Source organism: Mizuhopecten yessoensis, unplaced genomic scaffold, assembly GCF_002113885.1.
Source record: "Mizuhopecten yessoensis strain PY_sf001 unplaced genomic scaffold, ASM211388v2 scaffold7635, whole genome shotgun sequence".
Taxonomy (NCBI): domain Eukaryota; kingdom Metazoa; phylum Mollusca; class Bivalvia; order Pectinida; family Pectinidae; genus Mizuhopecten; species Mizuhopecten yessoensis.
The window spans coordinates 361,396-384,935 of record NW_018407146.1 but is presented as its reverse complement, the minus strand read 5'-3'; the positions used below and the strand labels follow the sequence as shown (position 1 = coordinate 384,935).

The window sequence follows — 23,540 nt, the reverse complement described above, 5'->3', positions numbered from 1 at the left end:
TGTATAGATTAGTTATACTGCTTACGCCGACTTGATTGGGAAAATCACACACGCGATCTCAAGTAAACTCTCCGAATACATATTTAAAAACTATACGTTGGTGTCCCTAATCCTATCATTACCTCTTTTGCTGTTACCCATCTTTAACATCTTATATATATATACATATATGAATTGTATTAGGTTATTACGTGACTCATTAATTTTGTATATATATTTTCTGTTACGGAAAGGACGTAAGTAAGTTGCAATAACTTTTGTCCAATCCATTTGTCTTTTGTTGCAATAAAATTGATTTAAACTAAATATTTGGCTGGGGCTTTGTAAATCAATCTTTAAATAATTTTCCATGAAACCGCAGTTATTCCATGCCAACAATTGGTTTGTTTACATAAAAACAGACAGCAATAAGCGAAAGGGGCAAATTATGGAAATATCACTTTCAAGGGTGTGTGATATCACTCCAAGGGGGTGTGATATCACCCAGGCTGATATCAACTTATATACATAATATGTAAGTTGATATCAGCCCGGGTGATATCACTTGTGGAAATTTTAGACTTATTACACATACAAAAAGGGTGTTATTATTAGTAAACATATGATAATCTCTAAATATTTCACTGACAAAAGTGTAATAAACACTACTCCACATGAAAGGTATCTATATATGCAATGCAATGATACTCTTTCACGTGCCAAGGGAAACAATTCTTAGATTCGGGAAGCCATGCAACAGCAATGGTAAAAATTCTTATTATTAGATATAACTTTGCTGTTAACAAAAAATGCAAGTATGTAACTATGATGGTTTCTAGTCAACGAGGGCCATTTTACATTACAACCGGAGATATAGCTCCTGCTCTGCTCTACTAACTAGAACCATTAACCCTTTAAACTTATTCTGAAAATATGATTACATGGAACTTCGTTTAGTCTGATGCAGTAAAGAGGTTTTAAACTTCCTTAAGTTAAAGAAACTTTTTCTTAATCTCAAAATTCCCTAACTCCAATATTTCTTTCTGAAAACTCCGCTAATTATTTCTTACAAAATATAACGTTATAGTTGGATCTTGAAGCTTTTTGTCGCTATAACTCGGTCCGGTCGTACATTATTTTACTTTCCTGACACATGGATCGATTAGTCACCAGCTGTGTGTTATCTGTGAGTTAGTCTTGGTCATCTGCCGGACATCCTGAACTGAATTTGGAGCAAATGTCCAGTGGACGGACAACAATTCTGATGGTTTAACCAGCCGAGTGATCTATCAGGTATGTTCTTAGGGCCGATTTAACCTAAAATTATTCCTCTAATTTATAGTAGCCTAATATTTCGTCATTTTTGTCAGTTTGACATTTCAACATGTGGGAGAAAACAGCGTTATGAACGTGTGTAAGAACTTATTGTAGGCATTGTTGTGATAAGAGACGTTATATTATACGTTTCTGTTGTTATGTAACTTTTTTTTCTTTCCACGTGCTTTGGAACCGACTCATTGTCTGAGTGACGGGTACGTCTGGAGGCCTGGTCTGTGTAGTGTACATTTTACAGTGTTTTTATGGAACGTCAAATGAACACATATATTCAATTAAATGTACAGGTATACGTACATTTAATTGAATATGTGTTAATTTGGCGTTCCATAAACACTGTGAAAGGTTTTATATTATAAATATTATAGGTACCTATCTTCAGTAATGGTACCTATATTCAATTAGTTGTACCTATCTTCAATTATTTAAAGATTGATAGGTCTATCAATATTTAATAATTGAAGATAGGTACAATTATTTGTACCCATCTGTTGTAAATTTAAATGAACCTACAGAATCACCAATTGAATTGAACCTAGATCTTTAATTCTTCAATTAATTGTACCGATATATCTTCAGTCATTTGAAGATATAGGTACAATTAATTGAATAACGTTACTGCAGGCAAATTTGTCATGCACCCAAATTTGCCACCCTGTGATGAAAATGCCATATGACGTCATAATACATAAGATGTGACGTTAATAGCCTTCAACACAGTTAAAGCCTTCACATATTTTGACAAGAAGAGGAATAAGAAGGGAAAAGTTAAATTATTAATTAAAACAGTTATGAAATATCTTGTAGCACAACGAATCTTATAAATTTTGTCTGTGTGATGAACATCTCGTCAACTTAACTCGTTAATCTGAAGCCTAATGGATGTGATTTAGTGTAATACAAATTGAAAATACCGATATCTCAACGGTAAATGCAGTTTCATGATTGACTGAGCTAGAGGCGTCAATGCAAGTAAATTGTTTTTCTACAAGTGTAAACGTAATCTGGGTACATGTATATTACAATGAATTCACAACCCAATTCGTGTTTATGGAAATGACACTCGGAAAGATTTGATAATTAATTTTCCATTTTCATGCAATGTGTAAAGTCTAGAAAAAAAATCAACATGTATCTTTTAAAAAGTTTTGTTTGCGTCTAGCATTCAGCCTTCTTACGACACTTTTATTAAAACACCATCTAGAAATATTCTAGATTTATATTTGAAAATAATTTGATGTAGGCCTGAAAGTACTGCTGTACAATCGCATGATGATTGTATGTAGAGACTTACAAAATACTGATGAAAAAGTAGAGTACTTTAACAACACCTGGGGCAGTTTCTGTTGAATAACCAGGGGGACAGCTGGCAATCGTTGAAAGCCCTGCACCCTCTCATCCAGACCCAGACCTGATGCATATAAATTGACCTCATCTTCGCCAATCCCAGCCATCCTACACAAACAGCATTAGTCAGTTTCTCCAAGTTATCGAAAGTTAACTATCAAAACTATAAGAAAAAACATTCATTTGAATGTTAATCACTGTTACTGACACACAATTTGGATCTGTTGTATCCATACGACTTGTGTAACATCAACATGTAAAATGTTATATTTAAACACTTAGATTACTTGCAAATTAGTGAAATATTTGAAGGTGGCGAAACTGCCTGCACCTTTGAGCAAAACCATGGAAGGCCTGATGACGTCACAAATTATGCTGCTTGACGTCATTTAGGCGTGTTTACAACAATGTTTATCTTCATTAATTTATGTTATGTTGACCAATTGCAAGGTCACATCAAATACAGCAACATGGTTGATCATAACCACTGTCTCAGGTGATTTAATTATCTGTAAATAGTAAATACAGACAAATAACACATTCATATGGAAAGCCTTGACCAATCTCCTAGGGAACTTAGTTATAAACTGTCATATGTTATAACATATGGAAGTCTTTGCCACACTCTTAGCTAATTTAAATATTTTACCTGTATATTTTATACAAGTACATATTTAATACTTGAAAATTCCTGACTACATTCCCAAAGAACTTCAAATTACCTGTATTGTCGCATAGACGTGTCACTTTCCCTTTGATCTAGCTATGGTATAACCAACTAATTTGACACGGTTTTGCTAATACCATATGGTATTAGTGAAGCTCCTCCCCTTTACAGAGTATAATACATTTCTCCATTCTCATTAGTCTGCCAATGAAAATGTAACGTGTCCGATTAGTGAACGTGGGAAATAACTGAAATACAAATAAAAAAAGTACTAATATTTTTATATGCAGCATAATTGTTGCAAAAATTAAACGAATAGAATTCACCTTTACAGAGTCAGTGAACGAAACTTTTGTTTTCATTTTGTAACAGGTAACGAGGAATAAGATTATTATAAGTCTGTGTTGTGATGGAAAGACACTTTACAATGGATCCTTGTCAGTATAGGGATATAACCGTTACATCTGTAGGTTTAATATAAGAATTAATATCATTTTCACATGTAATGACCACATGTTTTTAGCTCACCTGGTGCGAAGGACCATGGTGAGCTTATGCCATACCGCAGCGTCCGTTGTCCGTCCGTCATCCGTCCGTCAACTTTTCCTTTAAAAACGCTACTAGTCCTGAACGGCCAAGTAGATTTTGACTAAATTTGGTCTGGAGTATCCTTAGGCCCTGGGGGCAGAGGGGTGGGGTTCCAATAGGGGAAATATAGGTAAAACCTTGAAAATCCTTCTTCTGTAGGAATACAAGGATTTGTTCCATATTTGGTCCGAAGCATCCTTGGGTGATGAGGAACCAATTTTGTATAAGCCGTGGGTCTAGCCCGCAAGGGGCCTGAGGGGTGCGGCCCAATAGGGGAAACATAGCAAATTATTCTTTAAAATCCTTCTTCTTCTGTAGGAATGAAAGGATTTGTTCCATGTTTGGTGTGGAGCATCCTTGGGTGAAGGGGAACCAATTTTGTATAAACGGTGGGTCTGGCCCCCCTGGGGGCTGTGGGGCGGGGCCGAATAGGGGAAATATAGCATTTTTAGCTCACTTGGCCCAAAGGGCCATGTGAGCTTATGCCGTACTGCGGTGTCCGTCGTCCGTAGTCCATAGTCCGTCGTCCGTCCATCAACTTTTTCTTTTGAACGACTTCTTCTGTAGAACTGTAGGACCTAGGGTCATGATATTTAGCCAGTAGGTACCTGGGATGGAGTGCTATAAAGTTTCCTCATTAAAATGACCTTGACCTACTTTCAAGGTCACAGTGGTCAAATATGTTAAAATTTCAAACAACAATATCCTAAGAACCATTTGAACTAGAGTCATGATACTTTGGTATGTTATGTAGACCAGCAGTGCGAATATTTTTCTCGATTACAGTAATGAGGTCAAAGGTTAACTTTAAATGCTAGTCTGGGGTCAAATGTCAACTTTGGTTAAAAGCTTTAACAGTCTTCTTCTCAAATTCCATAAGGCCCAGGGTCATAATATTTGGCCAGTAGGTACCTGGGATGATGTGCTAAAAATTTCCTCATTAAAATGACCTTGACCTACTTTCAAGGTCACAGAGTTAAAATATGCTAAATATTTCAAACAACAATATCCTAAGAACCATTTGATCTAGAGTCATGACACTTGGGTATGTTATGTAGACCAGCAGTGCGAATATTTTTCTCGATTACAGTAATGAGGACAAAGGTTAACTTTAAATGCTAGTCTGGGGTCAAATGTCAACTTTGGTTAAAAGCTTTAACAGTCTTCTTTTCAAGTTCCATAAGGCCCAGGGTCATGATATTTGGCCAGTAAGTACCTGGGATGTGGTGCTATAAAGTTCCCTCATTAAAAAGACCTAGACCTGCTTTGAAGGTCACAGGGGTCAAATATGTTAAAAATTTCAAATAGCAATATCCTAAGAACCATTTGAACTAGAGTCATGATATTGGGTATGTTATGTCGACCAGCAGTTCGAATATTTTTCTCAGTTACAGTTATGAGGTCAAAGGTCAACTATAAATGCTAGTCGGGGGTCAAATGTCAACTTTGGTTAAAAGCTTTAACAATCTCCTTCTCAGGTTCCATTAGGCCCAGGGTCATGATATTTAGCCAGTAGGTACCTGGGATGAAGTGCTATAAAGTTTCCTCATTAAAATTACCTTGACCTACTTTCAAGGTGACAGGGGTCAAATATGTTAAAAACTTCAAACAACAGTATCCTAAGAACCATTTGGACTAGTCATGATACTTAGGTTTGTTATGTAGACCAGCTCTGTGAAATGTTTTCTTCATTACAGTAATGAGGTCACAGGTCAACTTTAAGTGCAAATCGGGATTCAAATGTCAACTTTGGTCAAAAGCTTTAAAATGAAAATTTTAAGTTTCAGACAACAATATTTTCAGAACCGTCAGAACCGTTTAAGAGATGTTAAAATGTCTTGTGTTCTAGTTACCAAATGGTCTTAAGTTACCTATATGTCAGTTGCATGTAACAAAAGAAACAGGTGAGCGATACAGGCCCTCTGAGCCTCTCGTTTTTAATATCAGTCTTCTTCTGTAGGAATGAAAGGATTTGTTCAATATTTGGTGTGGAGCATTCTTGGGTAAAGGGAAACCAATTTGTATAAATGTTGGGTGTGGCCCCCCCCCTGGGACCTGAGGAATGGGGCCCAATAGGGATAATAGAAGTAAAACCTTTATAATCCTTCTACTACCATATGGATTAAGGGATTTTATCCCAATTTAGTCTGGAGCATCCTTGGACAGAGGGGACTCAATTTTGTATAAACAGTGATTGTGGCCCCCATGGGAACAGAAGGGCGGGGCCCAATAGGGGAAATATAGCAAGATCTTCAAAACACCTTCTTCTTCTGTACGAATGACAGGATTTTGTCCAAATTTGGTATGAAGCATCATTGAGTGAAGGGGAACCAATTTTGTATAAACAGTTTCTTCTTGCTTTATCTCAAGTACTGGACGGATCTTTCTGAAATTTCATATGTACTTACAGCACCTACCATGGAGTGCTATATCTTTACTTCATACCAATTATTTTAAACATATTCAGGTGAGCGATACAGGCCCTCTGGGCCTCTTGTTTACCATTTCTCCTGCGGGTTCTGTGATTTTTAAGTCCTTACTTCCAATGGGATCTTCATGTTTGACCGCAGATATAAAAAGTTTCCAAACATTACAAAATCGGCTGAAGTCAATTCTTCCAATAGAGTTTCAATGATACTTTCTAGGCCACTTTCAATGCGTGTACGAGAGATCAGATGCATCGTGTGAAAAGTGAAAAAAAAACTGGCACTGGGTTAGGACGCAATCCGACATGTTGTGATGTTTTAGAGAATATTTCAAACTTTTACCAAAACAATTGTCACATGACACTTTATGCGACAAGTCGGTTACATCGCAATATGTTAGTTATCATTCTCGAGGGGCGGGCTTACATCTCTCGTGCTACACAATCGAGAAGTAACCCCTCCCCTCTCGTACAATAACTGACATATTGCTTGGTTCCTATGATATAACCAATACTAAGTATAGCTCTTTATCACATAATGTACTGTGTTATCCAGTGTATATACCCATGTCATATGTTTTTGCGTATTAACCCATGTAAAATGACCTATCAGCCCTGTGATTGGTTGTAAGTTTCAATTGTTTCAATTGTGACCTCACGCCTAGGACAAGTACATGACATCACAAACTTACAAACTAGAGTCAAAATGGGGGCTTTTTACATTTCAAGGTTGCATGAAAATTGCTGTTTTACATGTATAAATACCACAAATCTTGATTATGTGATAAAAAGGATCTTACACTCGTTTTCATTTCATATGAAATTTATGAAACTCATGTAAGATCCTATATATATAATAAGACCAAAAAAATGTGTGAGTTTCCAGTTTCCCTACCAACACTAGATTTTGTTGCCTTCCCTAAAGGTTTTATTGAAAATTAGTGATGAGCACTGTTAAAGTCAGAACTCTTGCTCTGTATCAACATAGTAAAAAATACTTTAAAACAAATTGTCTACCTACCAACCCTAAAAAAAAATTCAAGCAGAAACAGGAAATGCACACCTTTTTTTTGGCCTAAAGATAATTGTGACTTTTCCAAGGCATTTGATTGCATCCCTCATTCACTGTTACTGGGGAAGCATATTGGCTGGACGAGTCAGCAGTTGAACTCGTTAATAGTACCCCTCAGTTACAAGCAGGTCAGGCTCTGCCCCATGGTCAGTGACTAGGAGTGGTCCAGGAAGGGGGTCTCCCAGTTGCAAGGTTCTAACAAGACCTCTAATATCTAACATCTTCTTTAATGACTTTTTTACTAGTTTTAAGCAACAGTGTTCAGGCAAACCCAGAGAAATGTTAGGCAATTTTTACATGTAAAGGGAAAAACTCTCAGGAGTGTTTATTTCACTTTATCTATATTTTATTAGCTCACCTGGTCCAAAGGACCAAGGTGAGCTTATGCCATACCGTGACGTCCGTCGTCCATCCGTCCGTCGTCCGTCCGTCAACAATTTCTTTAAACGACTTCTTCTTCTTAACCACTGATTGGAATTTAACTAAATTTGACTGGAAGCATCCCTAGGTGGTGGGGATTCAAAATTGTACAAATGTTGGGGCTGACACCCCAGGGGGCTGAGGGGCAGGGCAAAAAGGGGGCAATTTGGCTAAACTGCTTTAAGCAACTTCTTCTCTGAAACTAAGTGATGGATATCAACCATATTAGATTTGAAGCATCCCTAGGTTGTGGAGATTCAGAATTGTACATATGGTTGGGCTGACCTCCCAGGGGGCTGAGGGGCGGGGCCAAAAAGGGGTATTTGGCTATATTGCTTTAAGCGACTTCTTCTCTGGAACTAAGTGATGGATATCAACCATATTAGATTTGAAGCATCCCTAGGTTGTGGGGATTCAGAATTGTACATATGGTTGGGCTGACCTCCCAGGGGGCTGAGGGGCGGGGCCAAAAAGGGGTATTTGGCTATATTGCTTTAAGCGACTTCTTCTCTGGAACTAAGTGATGGATATCAACCATATTAGACTGGAAGCATCCCTAGGTGTTGGGGATACAAAATTGTACAAATGGTGAGGCTGACCCCCCCAGAGGACTGAGGGGCGGGGCCGAAAAGGGGTAATTTGGCTATATTTCTCCAAACAACTTCTTCTGTAGAACTATGCACTGGATATCGATCATATTTGGTCGGAAGCATTCATAGGAGGCAGGGATTCAAAATTGTACAAATGGTGGGGCTGACCTCCCAGGGGACTTACAGCACCTACCATGGAGTGCTATATCTTTACTTCATACCAATTATTTTAAACATATTCAGGTGAGCGATACAGGCCCTATGGGGCGGTTGTTTCTGTAGGTACACATTGTATGTTTATTTGCATGCCTTGTTTTTGTTTCATTTAAAAATGGTGAGGCTGACCCCCCCAGGGGACTGAGGGGCGGGGCCATATCTTTACTTCATACCAATTATTTTAAACATATTCAGGTGAGCGATACAGGCCCTATGGGCCTCTTGTTTCTGTAGGTACACATTGTATGTTTATTTGCATGCCTTGTTTTTGTTTCATTTAAAAATGGTGAGGCTGACCACCCCAGAGGACTGAGGCGCGGGGCCGAAAAGGGGGAATTTGGCTATATTTCTACAAGCAACTTCTTCTGTAGAACTATGCACTGGATATCGATCATATTTGGTCGGAAGCATTCATAGGAGGCAGGGATTCAAAATTGTACAAATGGTGAGGCTGACCCCCCCAGAGGACTGAGGGGCGGGGCCAAAAAGGGGTAATTTGGCTATATTTCTACAAGCAACTTCTTCTGTAGAACTATGCACTGGATATCGATCATATTTGGTCGGAAGCATTCATAGGAGGCAGGGATTCAAAATTGTACTGGAGTGCTATATCTTTACTTCATACCAATTATTTTAAACATATTCAGGTGAGCGATACAGGCCCTATGGGGCGGTTGTTTCTGTAGGTACACATTGTATGTTTATTTGCATGCCTTGTTTTTGTTTCATTTAAAAATGGTGAGGCTGACCACCCCAGAGGACTGAGGCGCGGGGCCGAAAAGGGGGAATTTGGCTATATTTCTCCAAACAACTTCTTCTGTAGAACTATGGGCGTGATATCAATCATATTTAATCAAAAGCATATATGGGATGCAGGGATCCAAAATTGCACAAATGGTGGGGCTGACCCCCCAGGCTAAGGGGTGGGGCCAAAAAAAGTTTATTGCCTGGAAATGGTTGAGATCCCCACCCCAAAACTATATCTTCATACCAATTATTTTAAACATATTCAGGTGAGCGATACAGGCCCTATGGGCCTCTTGTTTCTGTAGGTACACATTGTATGTTTATTTGCATGCCTTGTTTTTGTTTCATTTAATTTTCATCCCAGAAATAGCACTACTGAGGTGATGTTTGTATGTTTCTGATTTGTAACAGTAAAACATTCTTGTATCATGGACACATGTGACCCATTAGAATAAGTCTCTGACACCTGGTGACAACATTGTTGCCACCAATTATCAGAGAATTATCCTAATGGGTTTAAGATGATAATGAAAATGTATTAATCCTCAGAAGATGAAAACACAAAGACTGGGAGATACAACCCATTCTGAATTCTTGAAATACATATTTTAAAAGAAATAAATGTCTGAACATAATGACATTGTATATCATTATAATTTGGATTGAAAATTATTTCTTTTTTAATTGGAATACAAAGATAAATTTAGGTCGTACATGTATCATCAAATAATCATTATAGTGTTAAAGGCCCTTACCTTATAACACTTCTTGAAAAATAAGAAAAAGAATTTCTATCTCTTTATCCAGTTTACATGTTTTTCTGGATGTAACCCGAAACGGGTATATAATTTGTTTGGCCTAAAGGTTGTAACTGAATGTTTTGATTGTTAGGAGTAACAATGGCTGACGATCCTAAATTACCGAATCATGATGAAATCTTGTCCCTACTGGTGAAGGAAGGAGAAAACGGGGGCGTGCATCTGCCTGAAAGTCAAAATAATCAAAGAAATAAGGAAAAAAGTGAAGAGGCAGCTGGAAACCTTCCACCAACCAAATCACTGGATGCTGAGAAAAGGGACATAACTCCTTCGGCTTCAAAAGGAGAAATGGAAAATGAGAAAGAGGATACTCCATCAGATGAGAAAATGTCCTTTATGGAGAAAATGAAGACGGACGATTCATATAAAGAAAAAGTTTTTTTGAGTCTTAGCATCTGCTGGTCTTTTGTTATATTGGTAAAGTACATTTCTATCATTTTACTAGCATAAGATTCCTTAACTTGGTTATATACATATAGATGTATGTCGTATGGCTGTCATTATAAGAATACTCTTACAGAACTCCTTTTTGCGATCTTTTGGCTTCTCTGAGCTTTCATAACCGTGCTGGGTACTCAAGTCTGTCAGTCAAATAATGATATACTGTTATAAAATGTGTAAGAGATAACACACAATGAAGTATTACTGGTGTTTTAAAATCAATGGTTTTCAGAGCAATTTTAATTTTAACTTGTATTTTTTTTAAATTGAAAATAAGATATGCATAAACATACATGTATTTGAGTAGAACCTTCTTCTTTTCTTGATCATCATCAATAACTTGGAAAGACTTGTGTTCTGGACCTTATTCCTCAAAAAACAAAGAAACAAAACAACAAAAAACAAACCAGTTCTGGTCCTGATTTTCAATTCTTAAGTTCTAGTTTTGATTTCATCTTATATCAATCATTCTTGTTGGCTTACATTTGATTGTGTAGGGGGTCGAATGTGGGTGGAAACCGGAGTACCTGGAGAAAACCAACATGATTGGACAGGTGACCCCATACCTTTCCACGTCTGATTATGGAATCAAACCCCGACCATCTTGATGAAAGGCGAGTGTGCGGTCTACTGCACCAGCCAAGCACCCTCAAGATTTAATAAAGCTCTAATAAATATTTTCGTAGGATATTGTATTTACTATACATGTTCATTTTCTACATCTTGTCAATAACTTTTTTATTCACTTTCTTATATCTTCTGTTACAGGGTTGGCTGGTTGCTCAATTTGGACCGTCCTTTCTTGACCTTAGAATCATCACAAATACAGATCTAAAGAAGGCGTCCAGCTATCTGACCAGTGGCTCTGTGGGGTACCTTGTTGGCTCCCTCATAAGTGGCTTGCTGTTTGACCGCTTCAACAAGGTTCTGCTACTGTTTTTGTACACATTCACTGGCGTGTTTTTCTCGGCTATCCTGCCCTGGTGTTACTTGTATGAGCTGATGATGACGGTACAGTTTTGCCGAGGCTTTTATGGCGGAGGACTTGATACAGGTGAGCTTCGTGTGAAATAATGTATACCAGGATTTCCAACAAATTCTGTGTAGTAAGTTTATGTGGAGGCAAAGTTTCCTGTTTTACAGTAAGGTCACATAAAAGTTGGTTTTGTATGTCTGTTTCTGTTAAACCCAAGTTTTAGCAATATGAATTGGTTCTTGAATCTCATATATATATATATAGTCTTTCATATTGCACAATATTCCCATTGGATTCTGTGATTATTTACTTTTTGGAAAATCCATTTTCCTGGCATCGTTTTCAGTATATAAAAAAAAAGATGAAATTCAGCACAAAGCTTGAGAATTATCTAGGGTTTCTCTTGGTAATATTTATATAATTATCCATTTCATAGAATTCTAACCATGACTGGGAAAACATTGTTTACAGCGAAATTAACATTGTGTCTATGGGAATAACATAATTAATGTATTATATTAAATGCTGGGATAAAAAGTGATATCTCAGCAACTGAGCCTCACATAACAATATCAGCATTATTAGAGGAAAAACTGGATTATCTTATAAAAGGATGTAAAGGTTTATCAAAATAAGATGTCAAAAAAGGTCCAATTTTATTAAAAAAGAAAGTAAATTAACACTTATGACACGCTGCTGTAAGAAAGGAAGCTAGCTTCTTTAAAACCTTGTATTTATCACATGTGTATACCTACATGTTTAATGCTTTTTTGTTGTTGACAAATTTCTGTGAAAAAACTGCTGCATATATATTTATCATAAATAATTCTTGAGCCCCTCACAGCCACCCCTAACCAAAACACAGGTTTCTAGAAGTACAGTGTATTTATTAATTCATTCTCAATTTGTAATTTAATTTTCAGGTGGGAATGCCCTTCTGATTTCAACATGGGGTCAAGATGGCCGCTCCTTTTTACAAGCTCTCCACTTTTCATTTGCGATTGGTGGGATAGTATCACCCTTGGTAACTGCCCCTTTTCTGCTGGAAGAGAGAGACATTAGAACAGACAACTCTAGTCTACGATTAAATGGCACGATATATGACACAGATTTCAATATGTCACAAATCCTTTACAATACCTCTATCAGCTCCTTCACACAACCTGGTATGTCTACAACAACACCTGATCCCGCTTCTGGTTACAAAGCTGAAGACTCTAAATTATATATTGCATTTACCATCTCAGCAGCTATGAATTTGTCAAGTGCAATACCGTTCCTCATCTTATACCTAAGGGCAAGGAGGCGTAAAAGGAAAAACTCCATAAAGAAAGTGGAAGATAGTAAAAGGATAACAAGGGAATTGACGATTGAGTATAAGGTGCTAGTTCTAGTAAGTGTGTGTTTGTTTTTAGGGGTGTACTGCGCTGTGGAGGACACATTTAATGCCTTTCTCACAACCTTCTGTGTCAAGCACATGGGATGGACCAAGGCTCATGGCTCCTACGCTACGTCACTGTATTGGGCAGTGTATGGATTCGGCCGCTTTTCAGGAATTTGGTTAATCAAATGGATAAAACCTGATAAAATGATCTGCGGGTTTACTGTAGCTTTAGGCTGTGTTTTTGGGGGACTTCTTGCTTTCGCACATTACAGGATTGATGGTGGCATCTGGGCAAGTGCGATACTTGCGGGAGCAGCAATGTCGATTATTTTTCCGACAGTCTTTTCTTGGACGGAGGATGAACTCTTGCCAGTTTCGGGGAAAGTGGCATCCCTGTTTTTGATCTCGGCATCAAGTGGGACCATGATAAACCCCATCTTATTAGGATATCTGATGGATACCCTGTCTCCACTTTGGTTTACCTATCTCCTGTTTGGCGAGACGATAGTGTTGATTCTCCTGTTTATCATCCTGTTACTGATAGCAAGAATACTAAAAGCCAAATTTGGTACCAGTTGTACGTTCAAGGATGTAGAGATCGAGTTGAAAAGCGAAGATGATGTCGAGACGGAGAGTCTGGTTGATGCTGTCCAAACAGTATCATTGAATGGAAATAAAGATGTATGATCAGTAAAAAAAATAATTCATATTTATATTAGGTCCTCATTAATCAGTAGCTTTCACAGTCAAGACCACGAACTTGTCCAGAAATTCAATAATCGTTTAGTTGGGTATTCAATTACCACATAGGTATCCCCATGTTACCGGGATTAGTCATACAAGTTAGCCATCAGTGAGAAGGTGAACACTAACTAACATCGAAAAAACAGTAAAAGAACCAAGCTGTCAAGGTTGTTCTTGTACTCGATATTTTAAAGGGGGACAGCAGACAAAGTTGCCATCTCTGCATTGATAGTTAGTGGAACTTGCCTTTACTGTACGTATACCTGGAAATGTTTGCAGCTGTTTAATTTTCGTTTTTTTCACCCTCAGTAACGAAGACAAATTTATCATTACAGCGAACATTAATTAACAACAATATACATGGTAATTAAATGTGAATACAGATTTTACCGCCTAAGGGTGAATGTTTGACCGGGTGGAGACTTCGAATTCCCAGTGTACAGTATGGGTAGGAAGTGCCATACGTTATGTTATCATAAAAACACTTCAACCATACAGCTTTCAGAAATGAGTTCATTGACCAAATTATGTTTCTTTATATTTTATATATACATTGTATGTGTGTTTAATTTTTAGTAGCAATAACTTGTTACGTGTTCTATATTTTGAACGTTGGTGTAAAATATTTGCAATGAAGCTACATACACACACACTTCTATTACTTAGATGTTAAGAATTTAAACTTTATGGGTAAACTGTACATGTCATGCTAATTATGCAGTTCATTAGTGTATGTGTAATGAAATTCAGGTTTTAATAATATTTTGATAAAAAGGAGTTGTATTTGTTGTTGTTTAATTATCAAGTTAACCATATCGACGGTTTCTTTGAATATTTGATTGAGTTGCCGGTTGCTGAAATTCAGTTGGTTTCGCAATCCTATTTTTGTATATGTCTTCTCGGTGTGTGATGCAATAGCCAACGTTAGATCTGTCTCCATTACCTAGAGTCAACCTTACAAAGGTTTCCTATATTGGTGGGCACCAATCAGGACAATGTGTCACCCTTGGTTCTGATGTTTGAAGTGTAAAGAATCCCTACATCTTGCTTTTTGCTCAAATTCCATGACTTCATTGCGTAGAGCATTGTTAACTGGTATTGCATTTAGTCAGAAATATGTCATTGTAAACACATTTTTAGATTTTGCCACATGTAAAAAAATAAAAGTTTTAATATTTGTTACAGTTATAGCTTATACCTTTGATTATCAATTTTCATTTTTAGCACTGTATGAAAAATACTTTTTTATGTTGTATTGTACATTAGTCTACAGTACATTTTGTTCATCTTCTTGTTTTAGTGCTATTGTGCCAAGTTAATAAGAATGCTACAATTTTTGCTTATAAATGAAGTTTGCCAATTACCTTAAAACTTTCACAATTTCTCATACTGTAACCTACAAAATGTACAAAATGTAACAAATTTTTTGTCATGATTTTTTTAAACAAATGCAAAGTTCCTTAATACATGTATAAAACATGGCGTTATCTGATCTTCATACAAACAATATTGTTATTTATCCTTTACATTGTACACAAAAAGTTTGTCAATTCACTTATCAGTTTGCTATTTCAAACAAAATCATGTTCCGCTTAATATCACATTTTCAAATGACAAATTAGAAGTGATAATAAGCGAAATATACTGTATACATATTTTTGATATAAAAACATCTTTTATAGCGACTACAAATATTGTAAAACAAAGAGCAGGCTTGTAAACATCTCATGCATGTCACAATGTTTCCATTTTATATGGTGTTCCACAATAAATTCTCCTGGCATTTCTTTATGTAACATGTCAGGGTGTGTTGATGCTTTGTAAAATATATTTTTCAGGGTTTTATATTACTTGACAAAATGTTGGGCAAAATTCTTAAGATTATACTAGATTTGATTTCAAAATCTAACATGGGACTTGATGATGTTTGTGTATTACCTCTTTATGAAATATGGTTGTGATTAGGTAACCCTAGTTACATATATACCCGTAACATTATACATCATCCTTGATATCCAGGGGTTACGCTCACTTTTGCTCTCTACTCCCCTGGAATCATCCTCGATATCCAGCGGTTACGCTCACTTTTGCTCTCTGCACCCCCGGAATATGTCGTAGCGAAATTGAAGGCTCGGGGTGCGGAACCTAGTTCAATCCTTTGATGTACATCAAAAGAATCTCGCGGTCGCGTAACGGTAAACATTGTCAGGCTTTGAAGTTGGGCGTCTCTCCTTCGTAATCTTCAAAAGACAGGTATCAGCCTAGCGATTGGTCAGTTTTTTTTTTTTTACCCGAGACCAATCAAACAGCTATCTTCGTGCCTTCAATTTTGCCATGACATATTCCAGGGGTGCAGAGAGCGAAATTGAGCGTAACCCCTGGATATCGAGGATGTGGGCTTAACGTCCTCAAAGCTAAGGCCACGACTACTAGCTGGAATATCACTGTATTTAAGGAAAGGACGATTTCAGGAAGTATTCATTGAAATAATTTTGCAAGGACCCGGGCATTAGCTCTTTCTGCATCAAGATAAAGTGAAAAAAGTTCAATGGTTTATTCCCCGTGTTACCATTCATAATACAAACAATATTTGTATATTTTCATTATATATTACATTGGAATAAACGTGAACTAATTCGAGAGAATGATTTTAAGAATAATTCTAGAGTGCATATCTCTTAACTAATTAGTTGTTGTACTGTATGTCTTTTACCTGGAAACTTTCGCGCAGTTAAACATTTACCTTTCACTTGTAAAATCAATTTTTGCCCAGTTTTAAATTCGCCTAACCAAGTGATAACTATGTGTGGTGTTTTGTATAATGGTTTTTGCTGTTTAGATAAATTCACACTCGTTACGGTCGGCGAAGAAGGCGACCGGTAAATTACGAAAATTTCCTGGCATACAGTCGCAACTACTGAAGTCATCCCTTGATTTGATGGAAAGGGAACCGAATGTGTGATGTGCCCAGGCTTGCCATACACTTGTCTATGTATATTTCTGTGTTGAGTCAACTATTTCTTTTAGTAGAGTATTGTTAATTGCAAATTGGCATTTGTTATTTAATGTGTCCACATATGTAGTATGTACGTAGGACAAGTAGGTAAGGATGAGATGACGAGTACGGAGCCTCTGTGTTCAGAGTTTTAATTGCAAGCAAACTCCATTCAGGTTTTCAACATTCATATACATATATTTATTATCATTAACATGTTACAGCGGCTGCTGGCCATGGTTTGAAGAAAAAAATTGTTACGTTACATATGTACCTCTACTTGTACCATGTTTAATGTGACAGTTCTTGTATTTATTTGATGATGACTTGAAACGTTTTTGACCTCAGAATATGCTTTCCATTTTAAATAAACCCAAGTAGAGCCGAGGAAGATGAAAGGGAAATCAATCGTTTTTACTTTTTTGAGTTTTTTTCTTTTCTTTATCATTTCCGGTCACGTGAACCGAAACAGATATAAAGGGGATTGACCAGCACATATTCAGCTGAAAAATAATAGTTTATATCAAATTGATGCGACAGGAAAATCAGCGAACACCGATAGAAAAGTATCCAGGATTATAGTACCGTTGAATTGGAAAGAAACAAATCTACAACAAAAGTGCTATTCGAATAGAAATCGATGAGATGATTTACATGAATACCGTTGAAAGGTATAATAGAGTACTGACGACAAAGTGTTCTGGATGGGAGAGGAAACTCCGGCTAGATGGGTAACATCTTATGCTTAATCAATGACACTCGATCCTGTAAATCTAGGTCAAATATAGAAACAGATGGAGAGATCGATTATATATTGAGGTTAAATATAAACAGCGTGCAACAACATTTTGACCAAAAAGGGGTAGTGTAGTATTTCAACAATGGTTCGTCTTCACACGGATTTTTACACTCAACCATACACAATTCAAGTTTCGTTCCTTTAGTTCTGAACCATCTGTGTTCAGTCATAGCGACGATGTTTTCTGTTGACAAAGACAGCAGGTGAACTACATTAATTCACGCGTAAAACTTTTATTTCTATACAATAATGTGCATGCATTTTACTTGGTTGAGTGAGAGGCGGTTATTGTAATATATAAATGAATGTTTGATAAAGATATGGGAAAATATATTTATCAATTAATAGAATTACCAGGTTAATATTTTTTATACAAGAATGACTACATATATTGTGTTTGAAATGTTCAAGTCAAGGATACTCTTACAAATGTAGTTCTGTGATCGCTCCTGAAATAACACGTGGCCATTAACACCAACATTACGACAGTCCCATCGAATGCAATGTTACGTTTTAAGACTTTGTGGAAACTATGGAAATCATTAGGCGTCCACTTTGTTCGAACTGGGAGAGGATTAGGTTAACATTGTTCCTGGTGACCTTACGAAACAAGCTTGGGGACTTCTTCAACTAACTGATGATGTTACACAAATTCGACTCTTTTATGACTGTTCATATGGATAATCTCTTGGCTATCCGTACGAACCCCAGTTACTCTACATGTATGATAGTTTCAAGTTGTGTTCAAGATAACTCCACGGCACACAATACGACACAACTCTCCATGGCAAACGATACGACGGACAAGGAAGAACATACTGAATAGATTCATCTTCGGAGTTTGTTAAATCTGTCGGGGCTCCTCAAAAAAACGGTAGCTTGGAATCCAAAACGAATGTTAAACTCGCCCAAACCAACGTCTCTAAAGCTGTCCTGTTAAGATTGAGGGGTCCGGTATATGACGCAAAATCTGAATTGTTTAACAACAGCTCCGACAGAAAATATACGTGCTTAATGTAAGTGCAGACATTATCTAGGATAAATTTAGATGTCTTGTACCTAAGTTAGACACTCATCGGGACAGCATCGTCTCCAAAACGCCTGCCGCGTTTAGCACTGTGTATGGCGTGGAGGATATTGTCCAACACGCCTGCCGCGTTTAGCACTGTGTATGGCGTGGAGGATATTGTCAAATGTTGGTGGTAATTTAATTATTACTTTGTCATAACTGCGTATATCTAAATAATGTGAAATTGGATACTTTCGTGGAATCCACATTTCGTGGTTTAAAAAAACCTAATTTCGTGGGTTGATGAGCTGTAGGACTACTTGTATCAGAGGAAGCTTGCAGTACCGGTATACCTTCATGTCATACCGTTTATTATTTCGTGGACAGAAATGAAGAGTTCCATGGAATAAACGACATTTTAAAACAAAAACCTACCGGCAATTAGTTATTTTACATTAGCTCTTTCTTATTGTCAGAAAGTAATGGTCCTTAATTTCTACAGTCTTTATTTCAATTAGACAATTATGTATAATTACCTTTAAATAAAATTTCATTCGGGCTTGTTTTGTTCTTTTACAAATACAGGAATACATTTGTTATCACTGATTTCATTATAGGGCGTCCAATCATACGAACTAATACGTTATAACGAAGCAAAGTAAAGACACTTATTTTTAATCATAACAATTGTGGTCACGTACGAAATATTATTTCTAACATATAACCTATGTAAATATACTAGCTACTCATTCATACTCATGAGACTATTTGCGCCATAGTGTTTATAAACAGTTACATCGATAATGATGAAATTCATGACAAGTTAATGTACAATGAAGCACCTGTTTCTCGGGAACGCCTGTTCCTCTGGTTCTGAGAATTCGAGTAGATGTGCGATCTGACAAGCCAAAAATGATGTAAAAGTCTAGACAATTTATTTAATTATATGTAAACAACGTATGAGAACAAAGTACAAACAGTCACAACTCACGCGTAATGCAAAATGTACCCCTAGATATACCTACATAATCATAACCCTCGTCCAACCCACACTATAAACACCAGAAACCTATATGTCAAAACCCATATCCTGACTTCAGGATGAGAACACGAAGGGGGCTCAACGGTAAACAGAGAGCGTTCAGATAGGAACATTGTACTATACGTGACCCAATAAGAATATGTTTCAGAACCAATTCGCGTTGTATTAATGGTCAATGAATTAACAACCAGACTGAGACCAAACATTCCTATTAGCAGGTGATAATTTAGGAAGGGAAATGGACAATTGTACAAGATACTTTGATAAATAAGTGGACTAAAAAAGCTTCTAGAAGTGAACTTCAAAATGTAAACACATGAACATTGGAAATCCGTCGAAAAAAGGACAAAAAGCACACTCTTTCAACAACCTATGTATACTATTGTATTTCATGGAGAATTCCCCATATACTTTCGACTACTTGATTTGTCATTGTTCATCAAGTTTGCAGTACACTTAAACCAAATTGTTTTTCAATACATGTATATTAAAATACGATAATTTAGAAAGATTACTTGTAAATATTAATGAAAACGTCGTCAAACCTTTCTCGTACACACGCTGTCTCGTATTCGTAACATTAGATAATTATATAAACCATGTCTTATTTAACGATACATACTCTTTTCTTTCTACATTCAGATGTTTCTTGTACAAATAATTGTTGCGTTTTGCTTTTCCCATATCACGAATAACTCTGTCATTACAATTTCATTAACATTAGATAATCCTATAGAAATTCTAACGAAAACAATAATAAATAAAATATGAAATACGCATAATGCCAGTTCGGGATTACAAACGCAATGTTAAACAATATTAGCAATTTGAAACGACGATGGACTTAGTATGGATCCCTTGCGTACACGATATGTTTAATGATTTCGGTAAACTGCCTGCAACGGCCTCATGTTGTGATCAGTTAACCAGGAATGGTGTACAGCATGGCAGCTTAGGGGATTACATTTATTTAACATCAGTTAATATATGAGTTTATGTAATATACATAAAATACACTCTAAAGTATATAAAAATGCATTGTTAATTACTTTATCCAAGAAATTAAATATTTTTATGAAACAACACCTTGATGTGGTAATGACACAATTTAGAATTTTAGAAAAACTGTAACGTATATGCCTTTTTAGTAGTATTGACATTAAAGGTAATAGAGAAATAGGTTTACATCAATAATTCACGAGTTCCGAATAGTAATATAACTGTTTCCGTTTACTGAATGATTAGCCTGTCCTGAGATTCATGACTGAATTGTCTATTTTTAAAAGTCTCGCACCATCAAACCAAAAGCCATCTTTAGCGACAGTGTCTGGATTATTTCAAATAAATATACATTAAGCTGTATGGCCATTCTGCTCAGGTAGACTGTCCGTACTTGACCACATGTGTATCTTATTGTCGTTGTGTCCTCTGTCTATGATTGTCGTGTCCAGCCGACCATCGTACATCCCAAACATGCCACCTGCATTTGATATAAATAATGATATTACATTAAACATGTCAGTCATATAAATATTCCTCGTTGATATAAGTCGTGTCATTGCAATAAACAGGTATTAGGCATATTAGTGTACCCAACTGCTAACAAATGAGTCGTTTCATTAAACATATTAGCCGTATTATCATATTTCATTACATCAAAACAAATGTGTTAATTAGCTTTATGGCTCTCCACCCATAACAAGAATAACTCAAACAAGAAATGTGAGTGAAATGGCCATTAGTTATAATTCCTTTTAGCGTATTTTCGAAATACACGTAGTATGCAAAAGAAAGCAATATAAAGACACTTCCATTTGCGCAATCATAAATTGGCTCATGTTTAAGGCCCGAAAAACGCTAAAATCGGAATACCACGACGAACGTTGACAGTATGTACTGTTACCACGATATGTTTTACTGACCTGTGTGTAAAAACAGGATCCTGTTGCCCTTGAATCTGCCGGGGTTATTGTTGAGTTCCCAGAGCATTCCTAACGTCGCCTTCCCAGTGTATATCAGATCTAACATTATCCCAGTAGACTCGGCCACGGACGCCACAAAATCTACCACCAACACCCAAATTATATATATAACCCATCTGTTAGTTAAATCAGTTCATCTCTTAAAGGAAACATGTACCACTATTACAAAAAATTACACATGAAACAAATAATACTTTCGTTATTCTTTTTTTTTCTTTTTTCATTGTTTTTTTTTCATAGACAAAAAAAACATATTGTCGTAATACATAGTATTACAGTTACATGTGTACATAAACATGCATGCACTCATACTTATCATACATATATAACATACATACATACATACATACATACATACATACATACATACATACATACATAACATACAAACATAACATACATGAATACATACATACATACATACATACATACATACATACATACATACATACATACATACATACATACATACATACATACATACATACATACATACATACATACATACATACATACATACATACATACATGCATACAGGCATGCATGCATGTATACCTTCGCACATACGCATGTATGCCCACACGCAGTCACACATACATACATACATACATACATACATATGCACGCACGCACATATATATGCACCCACACTTTCGTTATTCTTAACATAAAACTATATTCAAACATTGTAATGAATGGGAAAAGTGTTATACTTACCTTTTTTCATTTGACATTAAATCTCTTAGAAGTACTAAAACCATGATAGTAGGTGATTTATAATACCCAACCTTTGGTAGGTTAAAGAGTATAATGCTTTTCTAAATGAACCAAACTTATGTGCGTTAATAGAATCTACGACATGGCGGTCAATAGGTTTGCACACTTCCAACTGACAGTTGGCTCGTAACATACCTACTAACCACATACAATAACTGCATATCCTAATGATTAATATACTTGTAATGTATTTGATACAAGTCGTTTTATACATAAGCATATGCATTATCAGATAGGTATTTTTGTCTTTATCGATTTGAGTTTGTGCGTGTATATTGTCATGATTGTCAGTGATATTTTAAGGGTTATTCACCGTGTTCCTCCTGTGTTGACTCGCTGTACCCTTTGCCTTGGTGACCCTCTATTATGTCTACAATGTTGACGGCCTTGACATTGTCAGACAGACCTATGTCGTACAGGGTTTGGTCAACTTGGTCCAGGAAATGGGTTTTTGTGTAGTTACAAACGATGACAGCATGGCACCTGTCGAAAAATAGTTCTACTTAGTTTTGATGGACAGAAAACAGACAATGACATGTTTTCTACTGCCAGTATATGTACGTTTCAATTAGCGAGAACTCATTCAGGGACAATGAGTGCATGTACCAACCCAGTGAGAGCACTGATAATATAGATAAAGATAACAAGTGTACGTACAAATAGTATAAAGAGTTGATACCGGCACAGAGTATTTTTTAAACCTGAAGTGAGACCCGGTGAGATAGTTGATACATAAACAGTCTGTATATATATACAAACTTGATGTGAGACCCTGTGAGATATTTGATACATATTCAGACTGTATATATATACAAACTTGATGTGAGATCCGGTGAGATATTTGATACATATACAGAATGTATATATATACAAACTTGATGTGAAAATCGGCGAGATATAAGATACATATACAATCTGTATATATATACAAACTTGATGTGAGAACCGGTGAGATATTTGATACATATACAGTCTGTATATATATACAAACTTGATGTGAGACCCGGTGAGATATTTGATACATATACAGTCTGTATAAATATATACAAACTTGATCTGAGACCCGGTGAGATATTTGATACATATACAGTATGTATATATATACAAACTTGATGTGAAAATCGGCGAGATATTCGATACATATACAATCTGTATATATATACAAACTTGATGTGAGACCCGGTGA

General features: G+C 36.4%; 2 protein-coding genes across 2 annotated transcripts in view; one reads left to right on the top strand and one right to left on the bottom strand.

Annotated features, from left to right (window-relative positions):
- The first annotated feature begins 1,135 nt into the window (after nucleotides 1–1,135).
- LOC110454034 (sodium-dependent glucose transporter 1A-like) lies at nucleotides 1,136–15,818 on the top strand. The gene is made up of 4 exons (XM_021503355.1): nucleotides 1,136–1,272; nucleotides 10,278–10,621; nucleotides 11,414–11,699; nucleotides 12,545–15,818. Exons 2-4 carry the CDS (start codon nucleotides 10,286–10,288, stop codon nucleotides 13,690–13,692), a joined length of 1,770 nt encoding a protein of 589 aa, XP_021359030.1. The 5' UTR covers nucleotides 1,136–1,272; nucleotides 10,278–10,285; the 3' UTR covers nucleotides 13,693–15,818.
- Nucleotides 15,819–19,483: 3,665 nt separating this feature from the next.
- The window catches only part of LOC110454030 (bifunctional D-cysteine desulfhydrase/1-aminocyclopropane-1-carboxylate deaminase, mitochondrial-like), a 43,767-nt gene continuing 39,710 nt past the window's right edge, over nucleotides 19,484–23,540 (bottom strand). The window contains exons 7-9 of the mRNA XM_021503347.1: nucleotides 22,668–22,837; nucleotides 21,517–21,657; nucleotides 19,484–21,074 (exon numbers count right to left, since the gene is read on the bottom strand). Coding sequence (XP_021359022.1) covers nucleotides 20,947–21,074; nucleotides 21,517–21,657; nucleotides 22,668–22,837 — 439 coding nt within the window. The 3' untranslated portion in view covers nucleotides 19,484–20,946. The remainder of the gene's footprint in view (nucleotides 21,075–21,516; nucleotides 21,658–22,667; nucleotides 22,838–23,540) is intronic.